The 23,023-nt window shown below is 43.6% G+C and overlaps 1 protein-coding gene across 1 annotated transcript; it reads right to left on the reverse strand.

Moving 5' to 3' along the window:
* Positions 1 to 199: 199 nt before the first annotated feature.
* LOC6553813 (neurogenic locus protein delta) lies at positions 200 to 22,675 on the reverse strand. Its single transcript, XM_001979510.3, has 6 exons — positions 21,871 to 22,675; positions 16,368 to 16,679; positions 12,634 to 12,700; positions 8,562 to 8,810; positions 5,577 to 5,631; positions 200 to 3,515 (listed from the first exon to the last, which is right to left on the reverse strand). The coding sequence occupies exons 1-6, from the start codon at positions 21,925 to 21,927 to the stop codon at positions 1,754 to 1,756; spliced, it is 2,502 nt and encodes an 833-aa protein (XP_001979546.1). The 5' UTR covers positions 21,928 to 22,675; the 3' UTR covers positions 200 to 1,753.
* Positions 22,676 to 23,023: the final 348 nt, after the last annotated feature.

Raw genomic sequence — 23,023 nt, forward strand, 5'->3', positions numbered from 1 at the left:
ATCGGAGAACTTTATGTACAAAATTGGATGAGAGAGCTGAGGTGCAAACATATAAAAATATATACTGTGTAGGATTTATCAGATAAGTAGCTGCACAGTTTGTTTCTAGCACTTTTACAACTAGTTTTCATTTCTTTACACTAACGAGGAACCATTTGCAATTTAAGTGTAGTTTTATTGATTTAATTTTGACATTTTGGAATTTCGCAAACAGTTTTTGCGTCTTCGTGCTGCACATTGTCTGGTTGTCTTCGGTTTTGAGATCAAAATTAAATTGTATAACCTTTAATGCGTTATTAACAAGAAATAATATAATAATAAGACTATTTGGAGACTTTGAAAAAACACGAATTTTCATTTGTTCTTTAGTTGTGTATATTGTTTGTATATTTCATTCACTTTTCGCTTATAATTTTTGCTTATTTTTTCCAATTCAGTTTTTGAGTTTTCACGAAATTTGATTGTTTGTGACTTACAATTTATAAATTCAATACATTTCGTTTACAGTTAGGCGCTAACTACAAATATTATTGACTTCATCGCTGATAAATGCTCCAAATCGGAATAGGCCAAAAAAATATAATAGGGTTTGTAGATGGACAAATTTAAAAAATAAAGATTAAAATAATAAGTTTAAAAATCGAAAAAAATAATTGGGCGTAGGGTAAATTAGAAGTACTTAAAATAGAATCACTAAATGTTTTGCTTGTCTTCGCATGTTTGTTTGTTTGTTTGTTTGTGTAGGGTCTTTAAATTAACATTAAGCTAGAGTAGAGTTAAGTTTAGTGTCTTCGTTTACTACATTTACATATACATAGTTAGAAACTAAATAGTCGAGATAGTGTCAATTTATGTAGTTTTTTTGTGTGGCTTTTCATCTTTTTCTCTTATCCATGTCGTATATCGATGTGAACTATGAGTACTATATACAAATCGCCCGAATCAGCCCACTGCCTTGCATAGAAAAGCAGTGCTATCTCGGGCGGCGTCAATGAGGAGGTTTCTTTCAATCGTTTGTCATTTGTTTACACATACGCGTAGGCTACGGCTACCATTAATATTTACAATTTATATCGAACTAAATGAAAAATAGATTAGATTGAAGCAGATTTTTCAGTAACATGCAAAACGTCAAAACGTATGGAGAGTCGTCTCTTCGACTCTGTCGTCCAGTGGTTCTTGGTCTTGGTCTAAATTCTAGTAAGCGATTGGTCAAGTCATTTTTCATTTGAGGGATATGAGGTTGTCATAAACAAAGGTTTTAAATTTGGATTGGTTGACTTTATGGTATACAACTTTAGGCTTAGGTCAGTCCATTGGAATAATCAGGGGTGCAAAATCAGCTCCCCGTTTGCTGTATCGATCGAGTGTTTCATTTGTTTTCAGAATTTTCAGTATTTAAAAATGTGTATTCCAATGTATAGTTTTCAATTTAATAATTCCTAAGATTGCATTTGTAAAATCTATAAAAATGTTCCTGCTGGATACAATGATGTCTCAATCGATCGAAACGGCGGGGGTCAGCTTTGCTAATTACTATACAAATTTTGTAGGGAGTTTACGAGTTATGCCTGTTACAGATTTTTCATTTTTCGTGACGACTAAACTGCTTCAATCAACAACAACATTTTGGCGTCTCTCTCACATTTTGAACCCAACCCAGTCTTTTCTTTGTGTGTGTGCTATCAGCTCCTCCATACGGATTTCTACGGATTTCTCCGGATTTCCCAGGAACCCTTCCGGATTCTTGGAGTTACATATGCGGAGTGCCGCAAACCACGGATCGCTGCTGCTGCGCCGTCCCCGCGCCGCTGCCCGCTGCCGAAGCTGCAGCCATTAGTTGGGATGAACAGGCTCCAGCCACTCCCGCCGCCGCCAACGAGGGCCAGCGCTGGCTGCAGTAGGATCCCTCGCCTAGCACGGAGATCCTCTTGCCCTCCGCCGCTCCCGGTCCGCCTCCAGACGCTCCCTTGGCGGAGCTGCCTGCCGGTGAACCGCGGTGCATGAGCGTGGGATCGGTGTTGAGTTGCTTTTGCGACTTGGCTCTTTGTAGCGGAGCCACACAAAAGTCTGAGTTGGCATTGTTGTTATCCGCCACCGAGGCCACATATCCGCCGTACATGAGACACTCATCCGCCGCTGCCGCCGCCGCCGCCGCTGCTGCTGCTGAGGCACAAATGTTGTTGACCGACTTGTCCCAGGTGTTTTTGATGATATTCGGGTTGCCGCCATCGAAGGTGAGACCGCTGTTGCTGCCAGTTTTGCCGCTCAGAGAGGCTGAAGCCAAAGCTACACCCACCGCACTGCCATTGTGATGCATTGTGGCCACCGCATTCTGCTCGTTCTGCTTCCTGGCTTCCGCGTCGTCCTTTTCCTGAGCGCGCTTACGCTTGCGCTTCATGCAGAACACCACACACGCCGCAATGACCGCCACCAAAGGCATTGCAACTGAGAAAACGGCAATCAGCACTACCTGGGCATTGGTCAAACCATCGGCTCTCGCTTGGGTGGTGGCTCCATATTGGTGGGCATCGAAGGTCACCGACTCGTAGGACTCCTCATCGCACTGCTTGCCCCTGAAACCATTGGCACACACGCATTCGAACGAATTGACACGGTTCATGCAGGTTCCGCCATTGTGACAGGGTCCACTGCTGCACTCATCGATGTCCACGGAGCAGTCCTTGCCAGTGAATCCCGCACGACAGGTGCACTGGTAATCGTTGTTGAGATTCAAGCAGGTGCCTCCATTGGCACAAGGTCTGATGAGGCACAAGTCAACTTTGCTGCTACAGTGGGTGCCATGGAATCCGGGAACACATTGGCAGCGATATTGGTTGACCATATCTATGCAGGTGCCTCCATTCTCGCACTGGTGGCCAAAACAGTCGTCAATGTTGGTCTCGCACCTAGTTCCCGAAAATCCCGCTGGGCAAATACACTTTCCGCTTGGCTGACAGCTTCCACCGTTGATGCAGGGATTCGGACTGCAGTTGTCCAGCTGGAGGTCGCAGTTGGGTCCGCTGTAGCCAATGGGACATTCGCACTGGTAGCCCTGACCCTTGCTGCCCAAGCCAGGACGAACGTTGCGACAGATTCCCTGATGACAGGGCTTGTCCGAACAGGTGAGCACTTTCTCCTCGCACATCTTTCCACTCCAGCCGTTGGCGCAATGGCACTTGTAGCCTGTTTTTGTGTGCGGCTCATCAATGCAGGTCCCACCGTTCTGGCAGGGATTGACATCGGCATCGCAGGAGTAAATCTCATTTTCGCAATCATCGCCACTGTACCCTGGAGCGCATTTGCAAGTGTACAGTCCTTCGCCGGTGTTGAAGCAGGTTCCGCCGTTCTTGCAGGGTCGGTGGTTGGTGCAGTAGTTCAAGTCCTGGTTGCAGTACAAGCCTCCCCATCCCTCGTTGCAGATGCAGGTCCAAGGTTTGTTGCAGGTGCCATGGATGCAGTTCGGTTCCAGGACGCACTCGTTGCACAAGGCTCCTTTCCAGCCCAGTTGACAACTGTAAGTGAATGAAGGTGAGAGGGGTGGTTAGTATGACCGTAGTGTGTCGACGGCAGTGTGCCCATGCCTTTAAATGAGTTCCCTTCAGTATAAACGTATTCTACACATCAGATTTCTAAGAGCTGAGCGTTGCTATTTCCATTTCATTCTTGAAAAACTGAACAAATCGACAAATGCACTTAAAGATCTTTGACTCTGTTTATTGAAGCGCCGCGAGCGCTGGTTTACTTTTGGCTTTTAAATGCGAGTGAACGAGCAGGACGGAAGACTGGTGCTCCATCACCTGTTCCACGCATCCCTGCATCCCGCTCCCTGCGCCCTGCCCCACCGCACACTTGTTTGCATGCCACGCTTGATTGCAGTCGAAAAAGGCAAAAGATGGGCAAGAAAAGAGCTGCGAAGATACAGAGCGACAGGGAAAGGAAGAAGGCTTGTCAACTTGAAAAAGTCTCGTTCGCAATTGAAGTAAAACGAATGTCTCTGTAAGAAGTCATATCCGCACACTTGAAAATGAAGAAGAGAAAGGGGCAAAGAGCTCCGAGGGAGCCACAAAATTTTTGCATTTCTCACGATCATAAATTGATTTCAAGCCAAACGAAAAAATGCTTCCTCTGCAACAAATAAAGCAGGCAGGCACGCACAAGCACGCATCGCCAGATGCAACTGTTGCCAACTGTATGGCTAAAAAGCCTTCACCCACAAAGATTTCAATAGTTAATAATTCAAGCCAAGACAGCTAACCTGTTGAAGCAGGGGGCGGAGTGGGTGGCAGTGCTGGAGTTCGAGTTCGAGTGCGGATTGGAGAGACAAGTAACAGACAGAAAGACAAGCAGACAGACTGGGAGACAAGTAGTAATTGATATGCGTCAGCCAGTGTGTACACAAAGAAATGTCGAAAAAGCAAGCGTCGCGTTGCCAACTAGCGAATGTGTGCTGTATGCGCTTAGAATTATTAAAATATTCCCACCATCAAACAACGTGGCTAAGTGGCACGCATACCCGGGCGTATCTGCGGTTTCCAGCTAACAATTCGATTCACAAAACAGTTCCACCAATCACTTTACTTTATTCCACGCTACACAATGATGTGTTGATTTTGGTGCTCCTTTTATTTGGCACAATTATCGGCGGACCACAAAATGTTTGATTTCCGCCTGGCAGTGAGAGGTTTATTGGCCAACATAATGCCTAAATAATGAGCAACATCCTCAAACATTGGCGTTTGAAAATCAATTTGGCAGATCGCTTTTAGAGTGGCATTACGCATTGGCACAAACCTATTTTCATAATGAAGTAAATAAACGAGTTATGTGCTCGTACATTTGTAATAACTTAATGTCTGGCAGTATTGAACTTTGCATTCTCGTGCAGCTGTTTTTTGTTGAAATTGTATGCTGCTAATATCTGAAAATATTTGCGACCGTCGTCAAAAGTGTTCGCTTACACCTTGATGGGCAGAAATGTGGGAAAACTTCGGTACTTGTAATTCAATTTGGCCGCCGCCTGCCTGGATTTTACTTCGCTTCAAAATTGTAATGCAAAACCCCGGCCAAATCAAATGACATCGCGCCAAACAGAAAGAATTTCTGCGGTCGCCGAACGAACAAACGAGAAATAAAAAACGTGCATTAAAATCCAAACAAAAACAAAAAAAAAAACCAAATAATAAAAATAAAATAAAAGAGCAGCAAAGTGTTTTCTGCCCTTTTCGCAAAGCTCACGGTAGCAGTCAAACATTCAGCGTTACATTGAAAGGTGTGCCCCATCATGATAGTTGTTGCAATTTTTCTCGTTGTTTTTCCCTGGGTGGGCAAGTAGAAAACAAAGCGAAGAACAAACACAAGCAAATAAAACGTGCAAACACAAGGAGGACAGAAATCATCATTAAATTGAAGGCAAACTAACCCGTTAGTTGCAGTTGGCAACAGTTGGCCTAATCAACATCATGTTGAGAAGTTAGTTTGAATAAACTAAAAACCTTAACTTAATATGCCGAGCTATATCAACGCAAGTTCACAAAAGACCCAATCAAATAAATACGATCAAATAAAATACTTACACGCATTGATTGGGTTTGTCGCAATGTCCGTGCTCACAGCCTTTGGCGCATTTGGCTGCAAATAAAAAGGGGAAATTTAAATATAAATTAATTGAAATGTAAACCATACGGGTGCAGGTGGTGGTGGGGGTAAAACACTTTCCCAAAAACTTAAATGGCTTTGAAATGGACTCCCCACCTGTCCGAGAAAAAAAAACGAAAAACACACTCAACAACTTAAACAAAAAACCAAAACCCAGGGGACACCCACTCGACAACGAACTGCACAACCCACTCACAGACATCGAGATCCATCAAATTGAGGCAATTCCGAAGCAGAAGTGCCGAAAAAACTTTCTTTTTCACGCGTCTGGCAATGAAAAACATAAAAGATGTCTCTGGGAAATAAAACAAAAGCCGCTCGCTAAACAATAGGAAAACGTTTAAAATGTTTTAGCACAGACTAAACTAAAAAAAAAAAAAAAAGAAGAAAACCTATAAAAAATGAATCATGGCCAGTGGCTCTCAAACTCTCGGCAATCGGCAGTGTGTGAGTGCTTTAAGCCAAGCAGGAATAACTTGTTTCTAAGGCCAAAAAGGAAACACACAAAATGAAATAATCCCATGGCCAGGAGAAGAAGCAGCAGCAGCCTGAGCAGCTGAGGCGGAGGCCGTGGCCCAAAACAGAAAACAGATTCCCAAGCTCAAAAGGTTCGACGAAAACTTCGATTGGAAGCTGGGCTGGAGATGGAGTTGGAGCTGGAGCTGGAGCTGGAGCTGGGATCTCTCCGAAGAATGTGGCAAACATGTTTCGGCCGGCAAGAGAAGCAGCAGCAGCAGCAGCGGCAGCGGCAGCAGGAAGTTGGGGAGTTGCCACAAGGGCCTAGAGAAGGGGTAAAAGTCGTGAACAAAACTAAAAAAGGCAATGCCAAAAGGAGCCCAGAACGTGGAAGGAGCCGCCGAAGATGATGATGCTCCTCTTTAAACCGAGTGAGTTTCATTCAGAAGCGGCTGCATAGGGAAAATTGCTAGAAAATCACAAAAACGTGTTCTCTGAATGTAGAGGGCTGCTCCTGCCCCCTTTTAATATATATAGCTATAGAGAAAAAGCGTAATATTGGCAATTGCCAATGATTTTTATTACCATCGCCCGCAGATGACGGAGGCTGGATCGAAATAGATTTCCCTGAAAGTGAAAAAGAAGTTCACACGCCCCAGGCAGAGATAATCCGCGCTAATCGAATGATATACGAGTACATCCGACTCTTGCGCTTACTTTCACTTCTGGCCAAAGGGTTCTCAAAAGTCTTCTTGAAAAACATCTAGCAGATGTATCTTTTTAGCACCCACTGACCAGCCAGCTGCCTGTCATTCATTAAATTTAGCCGAAATAGCTCATTTCCTTGAAATTAACTTCATTCATATACGCACTTGGCCCAGAAGCACAGAAGGGGAAGGAGCCAGAAGAATTAACCTTTTGGGCCAATTTACTCAGTTTCGGATGTTTTGTTTTTGCAGCCTGCACGTTTTGCCTTTTTATTTGCTGCTCCTGCTGCTGGAAAATAATTTTCGCACATGTGTGCGAGTGTGTGCCTTAATTTAAGCTCATTTCTGCGCATTTAAGTTGAAAATAAAATGTAGCAAGCAGGAGCAGCTGCCTCTTCCGCTGGCAACTTGCTAAACCGGCAGCAGGACACAAAATTATCTGGCCCGAAAAAAGCCAGCAAATAAAACAAAACAAAGCAAAAAACAAAAAAAAAAAAAAAAGGAACGGGACAAGAAGGGGCAGAATCGAGCCGAAGAAGCGTCTTCAGCAGACTACGACATTTAAGGTGTAATCAGACGTTGCCACAACAGCCCTAAAGGAAGTTTGTTCTTGGTCGACCCTTCTCTCGAGTCCTCAGAAATGCTCGGCATGCAGACGACGACGACGACGACGGCGGAGAAGCAAACCAACCCGAACGCACACTCAAACCTGGATCGTCATCTGTATCTGTATCTGTGCGAGTGGACCCCTTACGCAGACACCGATACAGACACAGATACAGATACAGATACTACACCGGCACCACACCTTTTTGGTCCAAAAACCTGGGCCCTTGCACTTGGCGTGGGAAGATTTTTGTATGCCCTGCTCCTCATCATCATCATCATCGCCATCATCATCGTCATCATCAGGGGCACGGTGTGGTACGGTGTGTCTGCTCTGATTCACAGTTCACAGTTTAAAATGTTGGCGAAGCAAAGGTAGCTAACAACGATCGACTACCAGCCAACTACAAAGAGCTGCCCGAATTCCTGCTCTCGGCAGTTCGTTAGACGTTTTGTTCTTCCAATGACAAATGACTTTTCCCCACAGCTTGCATTTTGTTTTTCGTTTCCCGAACTTCATTGATTTTTAATTTATTTGTTTGGCTTTGATTTCTGCCTCCCCACTTGATGGCCATTTTCAGTATTCAAATTTTTAGTTTCATTTTTGTCAATTCATCGGCCGTACGCACTCGAAAATAATTATACTTTAATTCGTTGGGGCTGCTGCCCGAGCAGCAGTCGTTTTTCTATATTTTTGGGCATTGTGTACAATCATCTCATTTGATTTGACAAGCAAGTGATTTTCAATAATAACGAGAGCTGGCAGGCAAAAAAAACAAAAACTTTGCTTTTGAGCCACTTGAATTCGGAGATCGGCAGAAGCAACAACAAACAGAGCTGGCCAAGTGTTTTTGGCGTAAAGAATGCGTGGAGTGCTGATGCTGATGGAGGCTATTGATCCGTGTGGATGTCTAAGGCTCAGCTTCAAATGCTTCCAATCACGAAATTATTAACGAGCAAAGGCTTACAACAAAGTCTAGTTAGTCAGAAAACGATAGCTATAGCTATTGAAACCGAAACCAGCTATTCTAGATAAACTCCCACTTTGCCACATTACCCTTTGCTATTCAACCTTCCTAAAGACATCCCCACCCACGTGGGGCATTGCGTATTTGAAAACCATTTTCTACTTACGTATGTGACAGTAATCGCCCTGCCATCCGGTCAAACAGATAATTTCGCCCGTCTCCGAGCAAGTCGAGTGTCCAAATGAATCGTCGCGGGGCCGGCAGAACTTGGCGCAGCCGGATCCGTAGTAGTTGGCATCGCAGGTGACACGGAAATCGTACTCCAGCGACGTGTACTGCGACTCCGACTTGTTCGTCTTCCATTCGGAGGACACCTCCAGTACCTGCTGCACCAAGAGTCGCTGGATGAGGAGATCTGCAAGTGGAGAAGATGGAGATGAGATCGGGACCATGATAAGTGTGTGAGAACAAGCTGAGCCCGGCGATAGACTAATGAAGATTAATTGGGTTAAAGATGATCCGATGAGATGGCGCTTGGGGCAGAAGCAGAAAGATTGAAAAACCTCTGTTTGGAATGTACCAAATGGGAAATGGGAAATGGGAAAACCAAAAATCGAAATCAAACGAGGCAAGGCAAGGCAAAGCGAGGCGAAGCAACTTGAAACACCGAACTGCAATTGCTTGTCACAGAGTCAAGTGCTCAAGCCGAGGTATGCAGTTTGGCCAGGGCACGGAGTGCAGTACTTGGTATTTGGCGATGAGAGAGCCACAACTGGCAGCCAGACACGGGGCATGGCTAAGATACAAAAAATAAGTAAGAAAAATAAAAGAAGGCAGCAGGCAGACCGCCAGCCAAGCTCGTCGAGGCATTTTTCAGCTGTTCGCCGACCGGTCTCGACTTTGGATTTGGGATGGCTGGAAAGGCAACTCGTTTGTGTGCGTCGCCTATCTACAGCCACATTTACACAGATGCAGATACTCTGGCAGCGATGCAGCAGATACAGATACATGTGCAGGCGCATTATGCCATGGTCTATAAAGTAAATTGCAGGTGCATGACTATTCGAATTGCATGCAGACAAGCTTAAGTTAAAGCTGAATCCTAAGCTAAGCCATAGCCAAGTTTTCAGTTGGAAAACCAAACGTTAATCCGTCTGGAATTTTTTCTTTATAACTTATAATGTCTTAGAACAAAGCAAAACAGAGAAGACCCCCATTTTAATAGCCCCTGGAAAATTAGAGCAGAGAAAGTGAAGCTGGAGAAGTGAAGATAATGGAAAGGAAACTGTCTCACTTTTCTTAATCTCCGACTATTGAGCAACCGACCAACAATTTCGGCCCAAATATATGTAGCCATATTGTCAAAGCACTACTTTGCACAGGCGCACATATGGAGCGCGACCATTGACAAGCGGCCCAACTGGTTGGCCAATAAAAATATGAAATAAAAAATTCGGCAACTCCAAAAACTCACTAATTAATTACCAAAAATATGCACAACTCAAATGCGGCAACAAGAATTCTTGGCCCGTTGCTCGAGCCACTAGCTGTTGGCTTAGCTGTTGGCAATTGCATTTTTTGGCCACAAACTCGTGTGTGTTTGTGTGTACTTCACCTGCCGACCAACGGGGCCGACAACATGGAAAAGCATTCAATGCAAAAATCGCGCCAGCCAACAGCATTCCCAAAAACAAAATACAAAAACAACTAAAAAATCGGATTGTACTTTGTGGTTTTATTTACATTTGCAACACCGACACACACGTTAGCTCGCCAGTGCGATAAAGCGCATGGATTTGTGGCATGACAGGTTATTAGACAAGCCGGCAAGAGACGCACAATTCGGGCCAGTTTGGCCAGTTTGCAAAACGTGCAATAAAATATATCAGGCGAATTTTGTGAAAATATTTACGCAAAGCTGCGTTTTCATAATTATCTGCGGAAAAACGGCGTGTGACAAACTAACTGATGATCGCGGAAATTTCTCGTGAAAGATATTTTGGCAAGAAAGTAAAACTTAGCGAAATATCTGAAATGGAAAACTATTTGTCACAAACATTGCTTATTTCTAAGCCCCTTATTCAACCGCTTTGTCAACCCATTTGCTGCGCTCAACAAATGAGTGAAATTTGTGTGCAACAAATTTGCAACAAGAAATCCAAACTTGACTCTGACTCCCGATACTGCCGTGCCCCTTCTTATGCCTCCCCAGTCCATTTTTTATTTGCAGCATCCGCCTCCCCAAGTAACGCTGACTTGGACTTGAGGAATTTTTTCGAAAATACCATTTTATCAAGACACACGACGACAACAAAAACGAATACAACAACGACAAGTTTTGTGGCAGACAGTCAGACAGACAGACAGTAAAGATCGAAGGAAGCCAAGTCGAAAGAGAAGTTGGGCTCTTGTTGCCGGGCTGCCGCTTCTTGATCCAATGAGTTAAAATTAAAAGATAAGCATTTTAACAACATCGAACCAGGAGAGCAGCCGAGGAGCGAACAACGTGCAACTAACAACTTTGGCATTGGCAGAGATTAATTGGTAGGCAGGGATAGGTGAGGAATCCGAAGAGGCCGCCACAGTGCGGCGAAAATCTCGAAAACCATGAGTTGAAAGATTTCTGAACGCATCAAGCCAAGAGGCCAGAGAATCACCTTGCAATGCCTCTTACACAGTACGAAAAGTGTCATCAGATTGATGCAGATGGATGTAACGGCTAAAATGCAAAAATGATTCACAGGGCCTTCTAGCTGTTTTGAGTTCGTTTGCGATTAAGCTATTGTTCCAGAAATAAATACATATTGCTAGTAATGTAGTATCAAGTTGGCAGTTTTTTATCCCAGTGCCTCAGCCTTCGAACTTCAGATTCAGATTCCTGCCCAGCAGGTCCGGTTCCTTTGGCTCTTGGCCATTTAAGCTGGCCTCAGGCTCTGAGCGAAAACCTGGCGAAAAGGTCGCCATGTGCGTTGCACCACCCCCCTGCGTCTCCTCCCTCTTTATGTAATTTATGTTAAATGAATATAACAAAAAAGAAAAAACTCGTTGGTAAACTCGCTATGCAAGTCCAAGTATGCGGGAGATCGTCATTCAGCGAAGGAAAAAGGAGGAAAAGAAACTAAGTTGCATACTTTTAAATAATGAAATTAATCCTTGACAGGCGGCGAGACTAGGAAATCTCGGTGTGCAGAAATTGAAATTGCAATTGCCGGGGGAGTTGGGGAGTTCGAAATGTGTTCATGGGGACGGACCCAGCGATACTTGTACCGATAAAGATCTATTAGCCTGGGACCGCCTCGGAAATTAGCTTGTAGCTAAGGCGGCACAGCGGGATGCGACTGAAAATCGGTTAAGGAGCTGGGAGCTCCCAGCAAAACAATTAAAATTCCTTGAAGGAATAGGGCAAGCTATAAATAGAAGAATCGAAATGGAAAAAGGAAAAAGGGCCTGGCGAGACGAAAAACAAAGAGAACAACATGCTAGAAATTCCTATGAAAACTCCATAAATCTCAAAAGCAAAAGAAAGTGCAGGTAGCTTGGTAGTCCCAAGCAGGTAGCTTCTCCTTCTCCGCTCTTTCATCAAATTGTGTGGGAAAATCGGCCACAAGAAGTGTTTTTTAAAATCTGAGATGAGGAATTCTGCTTTTTGGCCGCCGAAAGAAAAATCGTTCGGCTTTGTCAAGGATTTGTGAGCTGGCTAGATCCTTGTGTGGTCCTTATCGCTGGAAGACAATCAGTTGCTACACAGAGATCCATGTAGCATTGTTTCCACGATGGATTACACACGATCTCGGTTCTCTCGATCGGGACACTCGGATTCGCATTGGACTAGCACAGCGTTTAGTTCGTGGGCCCAAGCTTAATTGCATTGCAAGCAAATGAGGGATGGCCAAACCTCAACTTCGAGCACACTTCCGTTCCAACAGGCAGACAACAAAAGGCGACAAAGTCTGGCCCTCGATTATCCCCCCTGTGTGTGTGTGTGTGTGCGTATTAGTGTTGGTTGGTTATTTAAAACCACTCAATACCCCGGAAATCTTACACTGCGCGAAGAGGAGCAAAAGCTAGAGCCTGGCAAGGTATCAAGTTGCGTGTCTGTGCGATCGCTTGCCGCTTTTTTGACAGCTTTCGATCACAGGAAGCAGGATGATGAGCTCATAACTGTGGCCCATCTTTCAAGGAAGTAATTTCACAGCCCGAAGGACTTTGGTTTGTGCATACTGATAGGTTCTACTTACTGTTGGTGCGCGCATTGCCGCTGTTGTTCGTATCATGCCAGGCCTCGACGATCAGCGAGAAGGTGCCCTGTAATCGGAAAGAAGAAAAGGAAATGGTTAAAGAAAGTTCACATCTAAACGGGAAATGACAGCCACTAATGCCATCCACACTTATCAAATCGAATCGACTATAACTAATTCCGAGCTAATGGAAAGCTCCCTCGAGCTCCGTCGCCCCCACAGTGAGCACTCATTATAAAGAGATTATGACAGGCGGCTAGGCAAGTTGGCCGCCCACACGATCCCCCGAGCGCCCGACCACCGAATCTAATGCAATGCGAATGCATTTCAAATGCAAATCGGCAAAATGCAACTTCGAATGCAACCGGCAGGCAGCGCCCTCAATTCACACTTGATTTCAAATGCAGCGCTGCTGGAAAAACCGGCAGAGATGACACAAAATCCAAATCCGAATCCGAATCCAAAGCAAGGCGAAAACCAGCCGATGGAAACATTTGCAGAGGTGTCTACTACTGCGGCAGCGGTTTTCCATGGGCGTGTTTTTTCTTGGATTGCGTAGAGCTTCGAGCTCGGAGCTCCGCGTTTCGATTCGCTTGTAAATGACTAATTTTTCGACCAACTTTCGATTTTGCGTGGGCCTAGGGCAACCGGAGATGTAGAATTCATTTGGTTGATAAGCCACAGTTGCCGATTGATTGCATAACGATTGCACTGCCATTTGGTTGGTGTGTTTGCCGGAGTCAGACATTGAAATTGCGCTCTGCGCGAATCTCTTCTTTTTGTCGCTGCGAATAAACGTAAAATTTATATGGGCACGACAGGAAGCAAATCAGACATAGATGATCGGCTTTAGCCAGCGGCATACAATGGGAAATGAGCAGGAAAGGTAATAACAAACGAATGGCTAAAATGAAATGAAGCGCTGCGATGGCTTATTGGTTTTATTGTGCAGAGAAATAAAGTTTTCAACAGTGGCTACGTGATTGCCGCTCGTCTGAATAAAGTTTCCCATTATGGGAATTGTTACAAGTCTCATTCATGGAGCTCTAGCTGCGGATCTTTACCTGCATGTTATTCTTAAATTCTGGCTGGTACTTGGTGTATTAATCTATGGAAAATCCCTTCTTCGCACCTTAGACTTCCTTCCCTTAGCGGGCATATAAAGCATATAGACCGCGAGTACCTATAGACACTCGCTGCACTGGCGTATGCCACATCCAAAAATAAATGAGGCAACATGCATCAGCGGCCGCTTAGTGAATATCGCGTGCGTCGGTGCTGTATATCAACGTCAATATCCAGCATATAGCGTACAGAATGTAGCATAGGGATCTGGATAGGGTGAAGTGCACTGCGGCAGGAGTAGGAGTGGTAGCCAGACACGTAGCAACAGCCACAGGGGGACTGACTCTCAGAAGACTCAGCCCGAAGACCCAATACTGAACGCTGAAGACGCAAGACACAAGACACAAGACACAGTACACAAGACAAGACAGAACGGGGGACAAAAGTAGCAAAGTTCAATACGAACAAGAGGAGCATGAATGCTGCCTGCCATCGCCTGACTATTTTTAGTCGCTGGGCGGGATGAGGGCGGAGGGCGGAAAGGGGGAGTGGCAACCCCCTATCCCTACATGCAACATCGGTTGCTATATCTTCTGGCGTGTCGTCAGGCATGCGTGGCTCGTCTTTCGTTGTTTTAATTAAGTGCAACATTAAATTAGTTGATGCAGCAGCGGCAGCAGACAGAGTCATACTATAATTAAATTTATAGTTTGACCTAGAAATGTTTTGAAGTTGAAAGTGCGCGGAAACGGACCGAAATAAAGTCTAGAATGCTCTAGGAGCACAAACAGAAAACTAATTTTAGGAGGGCAAAACCAAAAGGACTGAAGTTCTTGCCCCAGTAAAAACAAATATGTAGATCACAAGAAGCAATTTACCAAAATAAAATCGAGCATTTTCCTGAAAAGGCTAAAAATAAAACACTCCAAAAAACTTTGGCGAGAGCCTACGACGTGAATTTCCCTTTTCACTATATTTAAAGTACACCTAAGATCAACAATTTGGCGCGTGCTTTTCGAGCCTCTGCGTTTCAACTTAATTATGCTAGCCCACAGTTCGCTAATTGTTTATTTATGCCTGCCCGCAGTTTAACCGCTAAAAATGTATGCAGCTTACACATTTCACGTGCCAAAACATCTTTCGCTACCTGGCCCGGTGGTGGTAATAGCCCCCCTCCCGAGTTTCCTCCCCCTTTCTCGGACCATGACTTTGCACACTTGAGATACATGTGTGTAATGATAATAATAGTGACGCTGCACATGCGCAGAGCGCTGGACAATTAGGAAGTAAAGTGTCTACGCAAAGAGAAATAGCTAAGTACACTAGGAAAAGAGGGATCGAGATAGAGGAATACTTATGTGGGGAGAGAAGTAAAAACACCCCTAAAAACTGCGGGCGCACTGACACAAAAATACGTTACAAACTCCAGTTATTGCTACTGGCATAAATACTTTGAAGCTTGAGTAACTTCTTCGTTTCTAGGGTGGACCCATCATCATGTAGAGCCTCCTGTCGTAATAATAATTAAGAAATGCACGGCATGCCGAGCTGAGCTGGGCCACAACCGCGATATACCTATTTTTCTTGGCCACTCGAGCTGAACAGAATAAAGGCGAGCGTCAGTGGCGGTATTTCAAAATTTCAGCGAATTTATTGAGCACACGTGCGCTTTAAGGAGGGGTTATAAAATAACAGGGGTATAAGTCCTAAAAAGTAAATCACCAAAAGGTGACTTCTCTGGATCAGTGAACAACCCTTGCTTAAACCACCACAAAAGTTTGAGTTGCTTAATAATGCTTACAGGGTATTTCAGGCATTAAACTGCCTAGAACTTCTTTAGACATTTTGTTAGAAACAAAAAAGGGGTTTAGGTGTTCGATCTGCAGAAGCTGTGACTTCGGGAAACCCATCTGATTATTATTTTCGGAGAAGACAAACCGGAAAAGTGTAGGGCAAAAAGTAACGGCAAGTTCAGGAGCCCAAGGGTGGGTTGTAGCCTTGTGCTGCAGCGATCTGGAAATTGTCGCTCGCCAGTTCGTACAGTATAGTATATTATCGTATCGTGCTGGATCGCACCAATGGTGGTGGTGCTGAATATGGTGGTGACGGTGATATAGCGGTGGTGCGCCGTGGTGCGGTTCGCGCACGCGTTTTCAGCGCATTTTTAATAGTCGACAGATGTTTGGTGCGGCGTGTGCGCCACAGCCAACAACCCTCGACAAGGACGCCCGGCGGAAATAAATGAATGCGGCATCAGGGGAGTTGTTCTCCCGCGGGAGCAGCCGATCGGGGGCTATAAAAAGCCCAAACAAATTAGCAAAGATGCCGCACGAATAAGTTTTCAGGCGAAAAACTACGCTCAATGTATGAAGGAGACAACATGGAAATATTTATTGACTGACTGAATGAGTGACTGGCGTCGACGCAGGGCAAATCTAAATATAAAAGCCATCTGCACAGGCCATTTACATACGGGAACAGTGACAGCGAAAAGTGTTTGGCTGAGGCCCTAGTTTTATAGCTGCTGTAATCACAATGAATTTGTAGTCTCTCTGATATACGTTTTAATGATGGATTGATTTTTAACGATTATACAAGTTATTCGTTGATGCTTTTTTGTACCTTAGTTTTTTCCCATATTAATCTATATTTTCTAGTGCTTTACTTACCGGCCATGAGAACGAGAAGGGGAACTGGATGGGGTTCGTGAAGCCCTTGTTCTGGAAGCGCTGGGCGTCGGTCAGGTTGACCGAGTTCTCGCCGAGAATGGGCGTGACCACGTCCCCGTAGGTACACGGGGAGGTGGTGTCGATGGTGGCCTGGTAGTGCTTCAGGCAGACGCGAAACCGCGTTTTGCAGCTGCCGAGGCACTTGCCCGTCGTTCCGTCGGACTCCCCGCTGCAGCAGCGGCCCTCGTTGTCCCGCCCGTGATCGTTGCTGAAGTACTTCAGGCGCAACTCGAAGCTGCCGGAACTGTGAACCTGCAACGGATGCAACAAGAAGGGGGTATTTATTAGTCAAATCAAATTAAAAAGCAATTCATTAAGGCAAACAAAAACCAAAAATAAAAAGAGACCCACAAATCGGAGAACAAAGAATGCAGCTCCCAACAAGACGATAAATCTTTCAGCATGGTATTTGAACAAAAACAGAAATTGCAGAGGAATTTTTAGCGGCAACAGCAGCAGCGGCAGCGGCAGCGGCAGCATACATCCAGCATTCAGAGACCCATGCAAAGGACAAAACGAATACGGGCTTATGAAATATTAAGCGAGAACCAAAACCGAAACCGAATCCGAGACCAAACCGATCTGGAACCGAAAAACCGACAAATGCTCAGCAAGCGGTCGTTTTCTTCAGCTTGGGTCCGCTTCGGTCCGATTCGGTTTGCAATAAATTCCACTTGGCTTGGCTTTCCGCTCGACTTTCGTTTTGAAGCGCCGACAGAATTTGCATATTTGGATTTGCAAATTTGTTTGATAGCCGTCGTCTCATAAATTTCTCAATTAATTCGATGCCGCTGAGCAAGGTGTGAGGGAAATTTGTTATATGGGTCAAGCATGTGTTTTTAATTGATTGCCTAAATTTCGCCATGTAAGGAAATTTAATTAAATATGCATGGAAATGTATGGAAAGCATGAAATTACCATATGCAATGTTTGAAAGAGTAAAAATCAATTTTTGCAACTAAAGTTAAGAAATAACTTCTATAAGACTTCTCGAACTAGGAAATTGGAAGGGAAATTGACATTACACCTCATTTTGGACTTCGCACTTAAAACTTAATTATGACTTCATCACCAAACCCCATAAATGGGCGAGACAAGCGACCAATGACCAAAAATAGGTGCACTGCGGAGTTATTGCTCCGTTTTCTATAACTGTTCGGCAATTAACATTTCAGCCACAACAAGTGAAGCTTGTTAAAACGACAATTTAATTGTTAACAAGACATGAGCACAGCAGTGAGTCGCCGTCTTCCCTCCTTCTCACTTATTTATTGTCGAGTGCTCCACATGTGGCTTGGGAAGTTTTGTGGGTTTTCCTCTTCGCCTCAGTAGGAACACGGGTGTTTAATTGCTCAATTAAGCAGAAGTGCGGTCCAGAGATGCTGTGTCGAATCACAGGTGTAATCGTAGGCCCAGCCGGAAAAGTAGAGCTTAAGCTGGCGCTAACATTGTTCAAAGGCTTTTCCAATTGTAATTGTTAGGGAATTTAGAGCGAAAGAGAGGGCGCATTCAACGATGTAAGTGGCCAAACGAAAGACTTAGGCAACGAACGCGTCACAAAATAAACACAATATACGGAGAGAAAAATCGATGTTATATATCCACATTTTGTACTACTCTTTATATTTGTATTACAACTTTAAATATAAAATCACATTTTTATTATTTTACTATATTATTTAGCAAATTAATTAATATTTTTATGCCATCTTAAGTACAAAAAGTGCGGAGTTCACATATCAAAATGTTATAAAAAGGTAAGCTACTACGTAATCTCCTCTTTTTCCTGTGTATGTATTAATAAGCAGCCAACAAAAACAAAACGGACGCAAAAGAGCAGCACAACAAAAAACTTAAATAAAAGAAGCAGCAGCAACAGGCAGCGACGCCGACGTCGACGTCGCAGAAAAACGATGAAAAAATGTACAAGTAAAACCGAATTGTTTCCCACGGCATACCATTTTGCCGGTCAACATTGATGGTTAAAACGAGGAAAAGAGACGGCGCGAGAGGGTGAGAAGGGGAGCGCATGGGCGAAGAGCGAGAGAGCAGCAGTTAAAAGGTGTAAGCGAATAAACGCCAGGTGAAGAAGAGCAGTGCATGCAGCCATATTGAAAGATCGCCAAAAGAGAGAGAGGCCCCAAGCTATAACAGTTTAGCGCAAAGCGAGAGAGAACCGAGAGGTAGTTGTTGTTGTCAGCTGAGCGCAAAAAGAGCAAAGCGTCACTTAAAAGTGAATTGGAGTCGCGTGTTTGCTGGTGTGTGTATGCAAGCTTACAAGCTGCAGCTGCCAGCTGCTCCAAAGAGAGAGCGAGAGAGCGAGGCTCTCCCTGAGCAAAAACTTGTTTTCAACGGCGCTTTGAAGAAGAGCATTAATATGCGCAAAAAAGCGGAGAATAAGAAGCAGGCAAAATGAATTAATAGACAATCAAGCCAAACGATGCGTCTGAATTAATAAAAGAAATACAATAAAAAAGGGAAAGAGAGAGGGGGAGAAAATTCATTGAGCGGAAGGAAGGTTAGAAAGATGGGAGGCCAGGCTAAACTAGACTAAAAACAACAAAATGGGACATACGAAAAGCGCACACACAAACAAAGGCGCAGAAGTTGACACAACATGTAAAAAAGGAAAACAAAACAACAAGCAAATCAATTTGCATAACACCAAACAAACATTCACACACACTCTAAAGATGGTGGGAAGCACAAGCACAAGCAAAACAAAACAAAAAGTGCAATCGTTAAAACCACAATAGTTTTGTCCACCATTTGACACCAATTTTGGTTATAGTTTCTCACACAGTTTTAAGGTCCCTCCAAGTATGCTGTTAGTATTACCAACATTTAAAGGAACGCGTAACACGTAATATGAGAAAAACATCGGATAGTTTAAATTCAAAATTATTTCATTAAATAATATGCATATCGTTTTAATAACTAAATATATTATAGAATAAATTTCTAATGTATTTCACTTTACTCAGCCGCCTTCGACTATCTCATCGTAGTTCTAAACTGTTGAAGACTCAGTTACACCTTGCACAATCCGCCTCATAACTTTGGCATATGTACCCTGGTAATGGTTCTCCTTCCGCTTTTTGTTTGCCTTTGCCTTCAACTATGAACTCCACATCGGCTGAGTAACCGAAAGGTAAAACTAGGGGGTCTACGAGGGGGTTTTGCCAGGTGGAACTTGAAAGCTGGAGCTGCCAACCTCTCACATGGAAGACAGACACTTGTTAAAGTGTTAGAAAATAGTGCGTTGCATTGTTTACCTTTTGCTTGAGCCGTTCTTTGTCTCCGTTTCTCATTTTCTTTCTCTTTACTGGCCACTACTCCTATTTTTACTGCGATCACTCAGGCTTGAAGCGACTAGTTAGTTAGTTCTTCGTTTCTTTCCATTTTTTGCCATTTCCACGTCAACTTGCCTTGACTGACAGACAGTTGTTGTAAAAAAAGCAGGGAAGAAGGAAAAACTACACAAGGGGACATAAAAATGTATGAAAGCACGCATTTTTATTATAATTTTCTCCGACTTTTCCTCGACTTTCCTACAGGTGTTTGCTTTGATGCCCCTACCCTGTATGTTGTTTATTAATCATTTAAATTCATCATCATAATCAACCGTTAACAACGGGCTTGGGAAACAGTTACAAGCGCAAGTGAATCATCCATCGCATTGTGTGGGAGTAGTTTTCTTCCTCTTTGGCTTCTAAATTGCAATTAATTATGTTATGCGAAGAAAGAGCAGAGCCGAGAAGACTACGAGTGCTCCCCCACGAGTCCCAGTCTTCATTCATTCATTCATTCACTCACTCACTCACTCACTCACTTCTTCGGCGCTCAATGTTAATATGAAAATTGCATAAATGCAAAAACAAGGCGACTACGGTTATTTGATAGTTAAATTGAAATTTAAACGCAGCATGGGACAAGAAAGGGCCAAGAAATTGTGAGAATAATACTTTATAGAATAGGCACAAAATTGAATTAAATTGCATCGCTAATGGCACGCTAATTGCCCGAGATATTATTTTAAATGGCAAATTAAACTATTCCACCTTTCCCTCTTGCGGGAAATGAGTCAGACTTGGGCAGATGTTTCTGCCTACATACGGGGCGCATTTTCAGCAGTCTCAAGACCCCAGGAGGTTGGCGTCGAGACACTTTTTTGGGACGTTGTTAAAATTAGCGACTAAATAGCAGACTGCAAAAAAGGCACTGGTCGAAGAGTGAAGTTTGAGCACGCAACGTGCCAAAGTTGGATTGAGCAAAGAGGATTGGAGCACATGCAGGGTGCACGGTGAGTAAATGGGTAATATAATCGATAAAGATATTATAAGCTTAATGTTGTGGCTTTGTTTTATGAGAAGTTCTTCGTAACTAATTATTTCTAAGCTATGAAAAAGCTGAGCTCAGACTATGTCATTAAAATATCGAACAGAGAATTCAATTTTCTTAAAGTTTACTTTGGAACCCCTGTTCAACTCTTTTTTATCCGTGTAACCAGGGGATGCTGGCGTTAAATATCAATGAAAGCATGACAGAAGAGAAACGCAAGAGGGAGAGCAAGTGAGGCTGAGCATGTGTCGCGTTGACCTACGCAGAGCGAAAACTAAACCGAAAAAAATCGCATGTAAAAAGCGCATGCAAAGCGGAGGGACGGAGGAGGAGATGGCGGCGAAAACGGCAGATGTTGCCCAGCATCATCAACTTTTTAACATGGGCTTGTAGCACAGCGCTACTATATAGTCTCGTATTGAAATCGAGCAGTTTTATCATTTTTTGCTGCTGCTCTGAACGCATACGCCGTTGGTGGTAAATTTTGACGTTGAGGCAGACTTGGATTATCTCTGTTTTTACACAGAGAACAATTAGTCCACATAGTAGTAGTATTTTTAAAATAAGCCTAGAGATTGAACTTCCTTGGACATAAACGAATATTTCATATTTTGCCGCTGTGTACTAGAATTAAACAATTTTTGGGGATGGACCTGTTTGGCCATTGGCCTCGCCTGTTTCCAAACTAGTTTTCCTCTATGAAATATGTATGCATGTTCCGAAAAGGGTGATACGATCCGATCCACAATTTCCACCCCTAAAGCCAACCCGCCTAAAATATCAGCTCAGCTGTTTCTACCCAAAAGTTCTCAGGTTACAAGCTTGAAAAATGAGTTCGGAAGCAAGCGCGATGCTAGAGTGGTTCCAAAATAGATATTTTGAAATCATACAGAACCCCAAATATTTGAAAATATTCAGCAGTCTGGTAACTCTTTAACCGCTTCTTCCTTTTTGGCCACACACACATGCGCGCAAAGCACACCAGCTGCAAAATTCAGCGGTGAGTGCACGCGTGCGCAGGGAAATAAAGAAAGAAAGAAAATTGCCAAAAATACAACTTGTTGGATGGCAAATGGCCGCTTTTCCTGGGATGTTAACTCACCTGCACGATGACTGTGAAGCAAATGAATGCCGTTAATAAACATTTAATCCAATGCATGTTTATTGATGTTTTTGTTGCTGGTTTTTTGGATTGAGTGTCGCTTTTAGTGTAATAATCCACGGGCTGGGTGTGTGTGTGTGCGGCAACTACTCAAATTGTTTATTGTATTTATGTTTTGTATTTTTTGGTTACTTGTCGCACATGGTTTTGCAATTCGCTTTTAGCATTTTCGTTGTTTTCTTGTTGTCGTTGTTGCAAGTTACACGTGCACGCGCCACATTTTTTGTTGCAATTTCCTCGAGTGTGTTTATTTTTAAGTGTCGCGAAATAAAAGCTTTTTTCGCGAACTGCGGAGTCTTCTCCTTTTCACGCAGAAAAGCGCAAAAGGGAAAAGCGAGAGAGAGAACTAACGGTGCCGCGATTCTTTAATCATTCGTTTTTTAATCTTGCGGAGGAAACACTTTTCGTTATTCTCTTAGAAGATCTTTGATTTCGATTTCTGGTTCTGCCACTTTTCTTTTGGTACATTCAAATTTCGAATGAGAACTGCCCAGAGTCGCGGTAAACTGCAATTCTTAAGTGAACTATTGCATTGGCAGTTCGCGTCACACACCGAATTTTTGGTCGCGTTTCGAGTCGGGGACTTGTGTTTTTCAAAATGCTCTTGGCTGCGGGAGCTGCCTTTTTCGAGTTATTCGCGCGGCCGAGTTGAAAAACGTAATGCCGTTAATGTCCAAGACCAAAACGCAAGTCCCCTGTAGTTTGGTCTCCGCCGCGAATCGTACTAAAAAATACCACGAAACGTACTCTCGCGCTCTCCCTCAACGAATTGAGAGCGAAAGAGGGAGAAAAATATTGTTTTTCGCTCTTTTGCTCTCAATCTCCCTCTCAGTTGGTGGGAAACGGGTTCCGTGGCCAAAATTAGTGCATTTCAACAAATGCAATGCAATGAAACTTTTAAATAGTTAACTTGCAAATATGTAAGCTAAATTGTTTTAATTTTTAAAAACTATTCTAGTATGTGAAAAATACATTGCCGAATATTTATTTTGCATGAAGATGATGATGAATAATATCCCCTTATTTCCCCTAATTTCTTACTTTGATACGAAATGAGTTTCCTAAATCGTCTCAAATTAATCTACCAAATTCA

Source organism: Drosophila erecta, unplaced genomic scaffold (assembly GCF_003286155.1).
Source record: "Drosophila erecta strain 14021-0224.00,06,07 unplaced genomic scaffold, DereRS2 tig00000000-arrow-pilon, whole genome shotgun sequence".
In the NCBI taxonomy this organism is placed as follows: Eukaryota; Metazoa; Arthropoda; class Insecta; order Diptera; family Drosophilidae; genus Drosophila; species Drosophila erecta.

What these genes read in the sequence shown, in the direction of transcription:
- LOC6553813 (XM_001979510.3), bottom strand. Translation starts at nt 21,927, where the DNA reads ATGCATTGGATTAAATGTTTATTAACGGCATTCATTTGCTTCACAGTC. An exon ending in CCTTCTCGTTCTCATGGCCG is followed by an intron (nt 12,701 to 16,367) that starts GTAAGTAAAGCA and finishes TTCCGATTACAG; the next exon opens with GGCACCTTCTCGCTGATCGT. An exon ending in GGGCGATTACTGTCACATAC is followed by an intron (nt 5,632 to 8,561) that starts GTAAGTAGAAAA and finishes TTTTATTTGCAG; the next exon opens with CCAAATGCGCCAAAGGCTGT.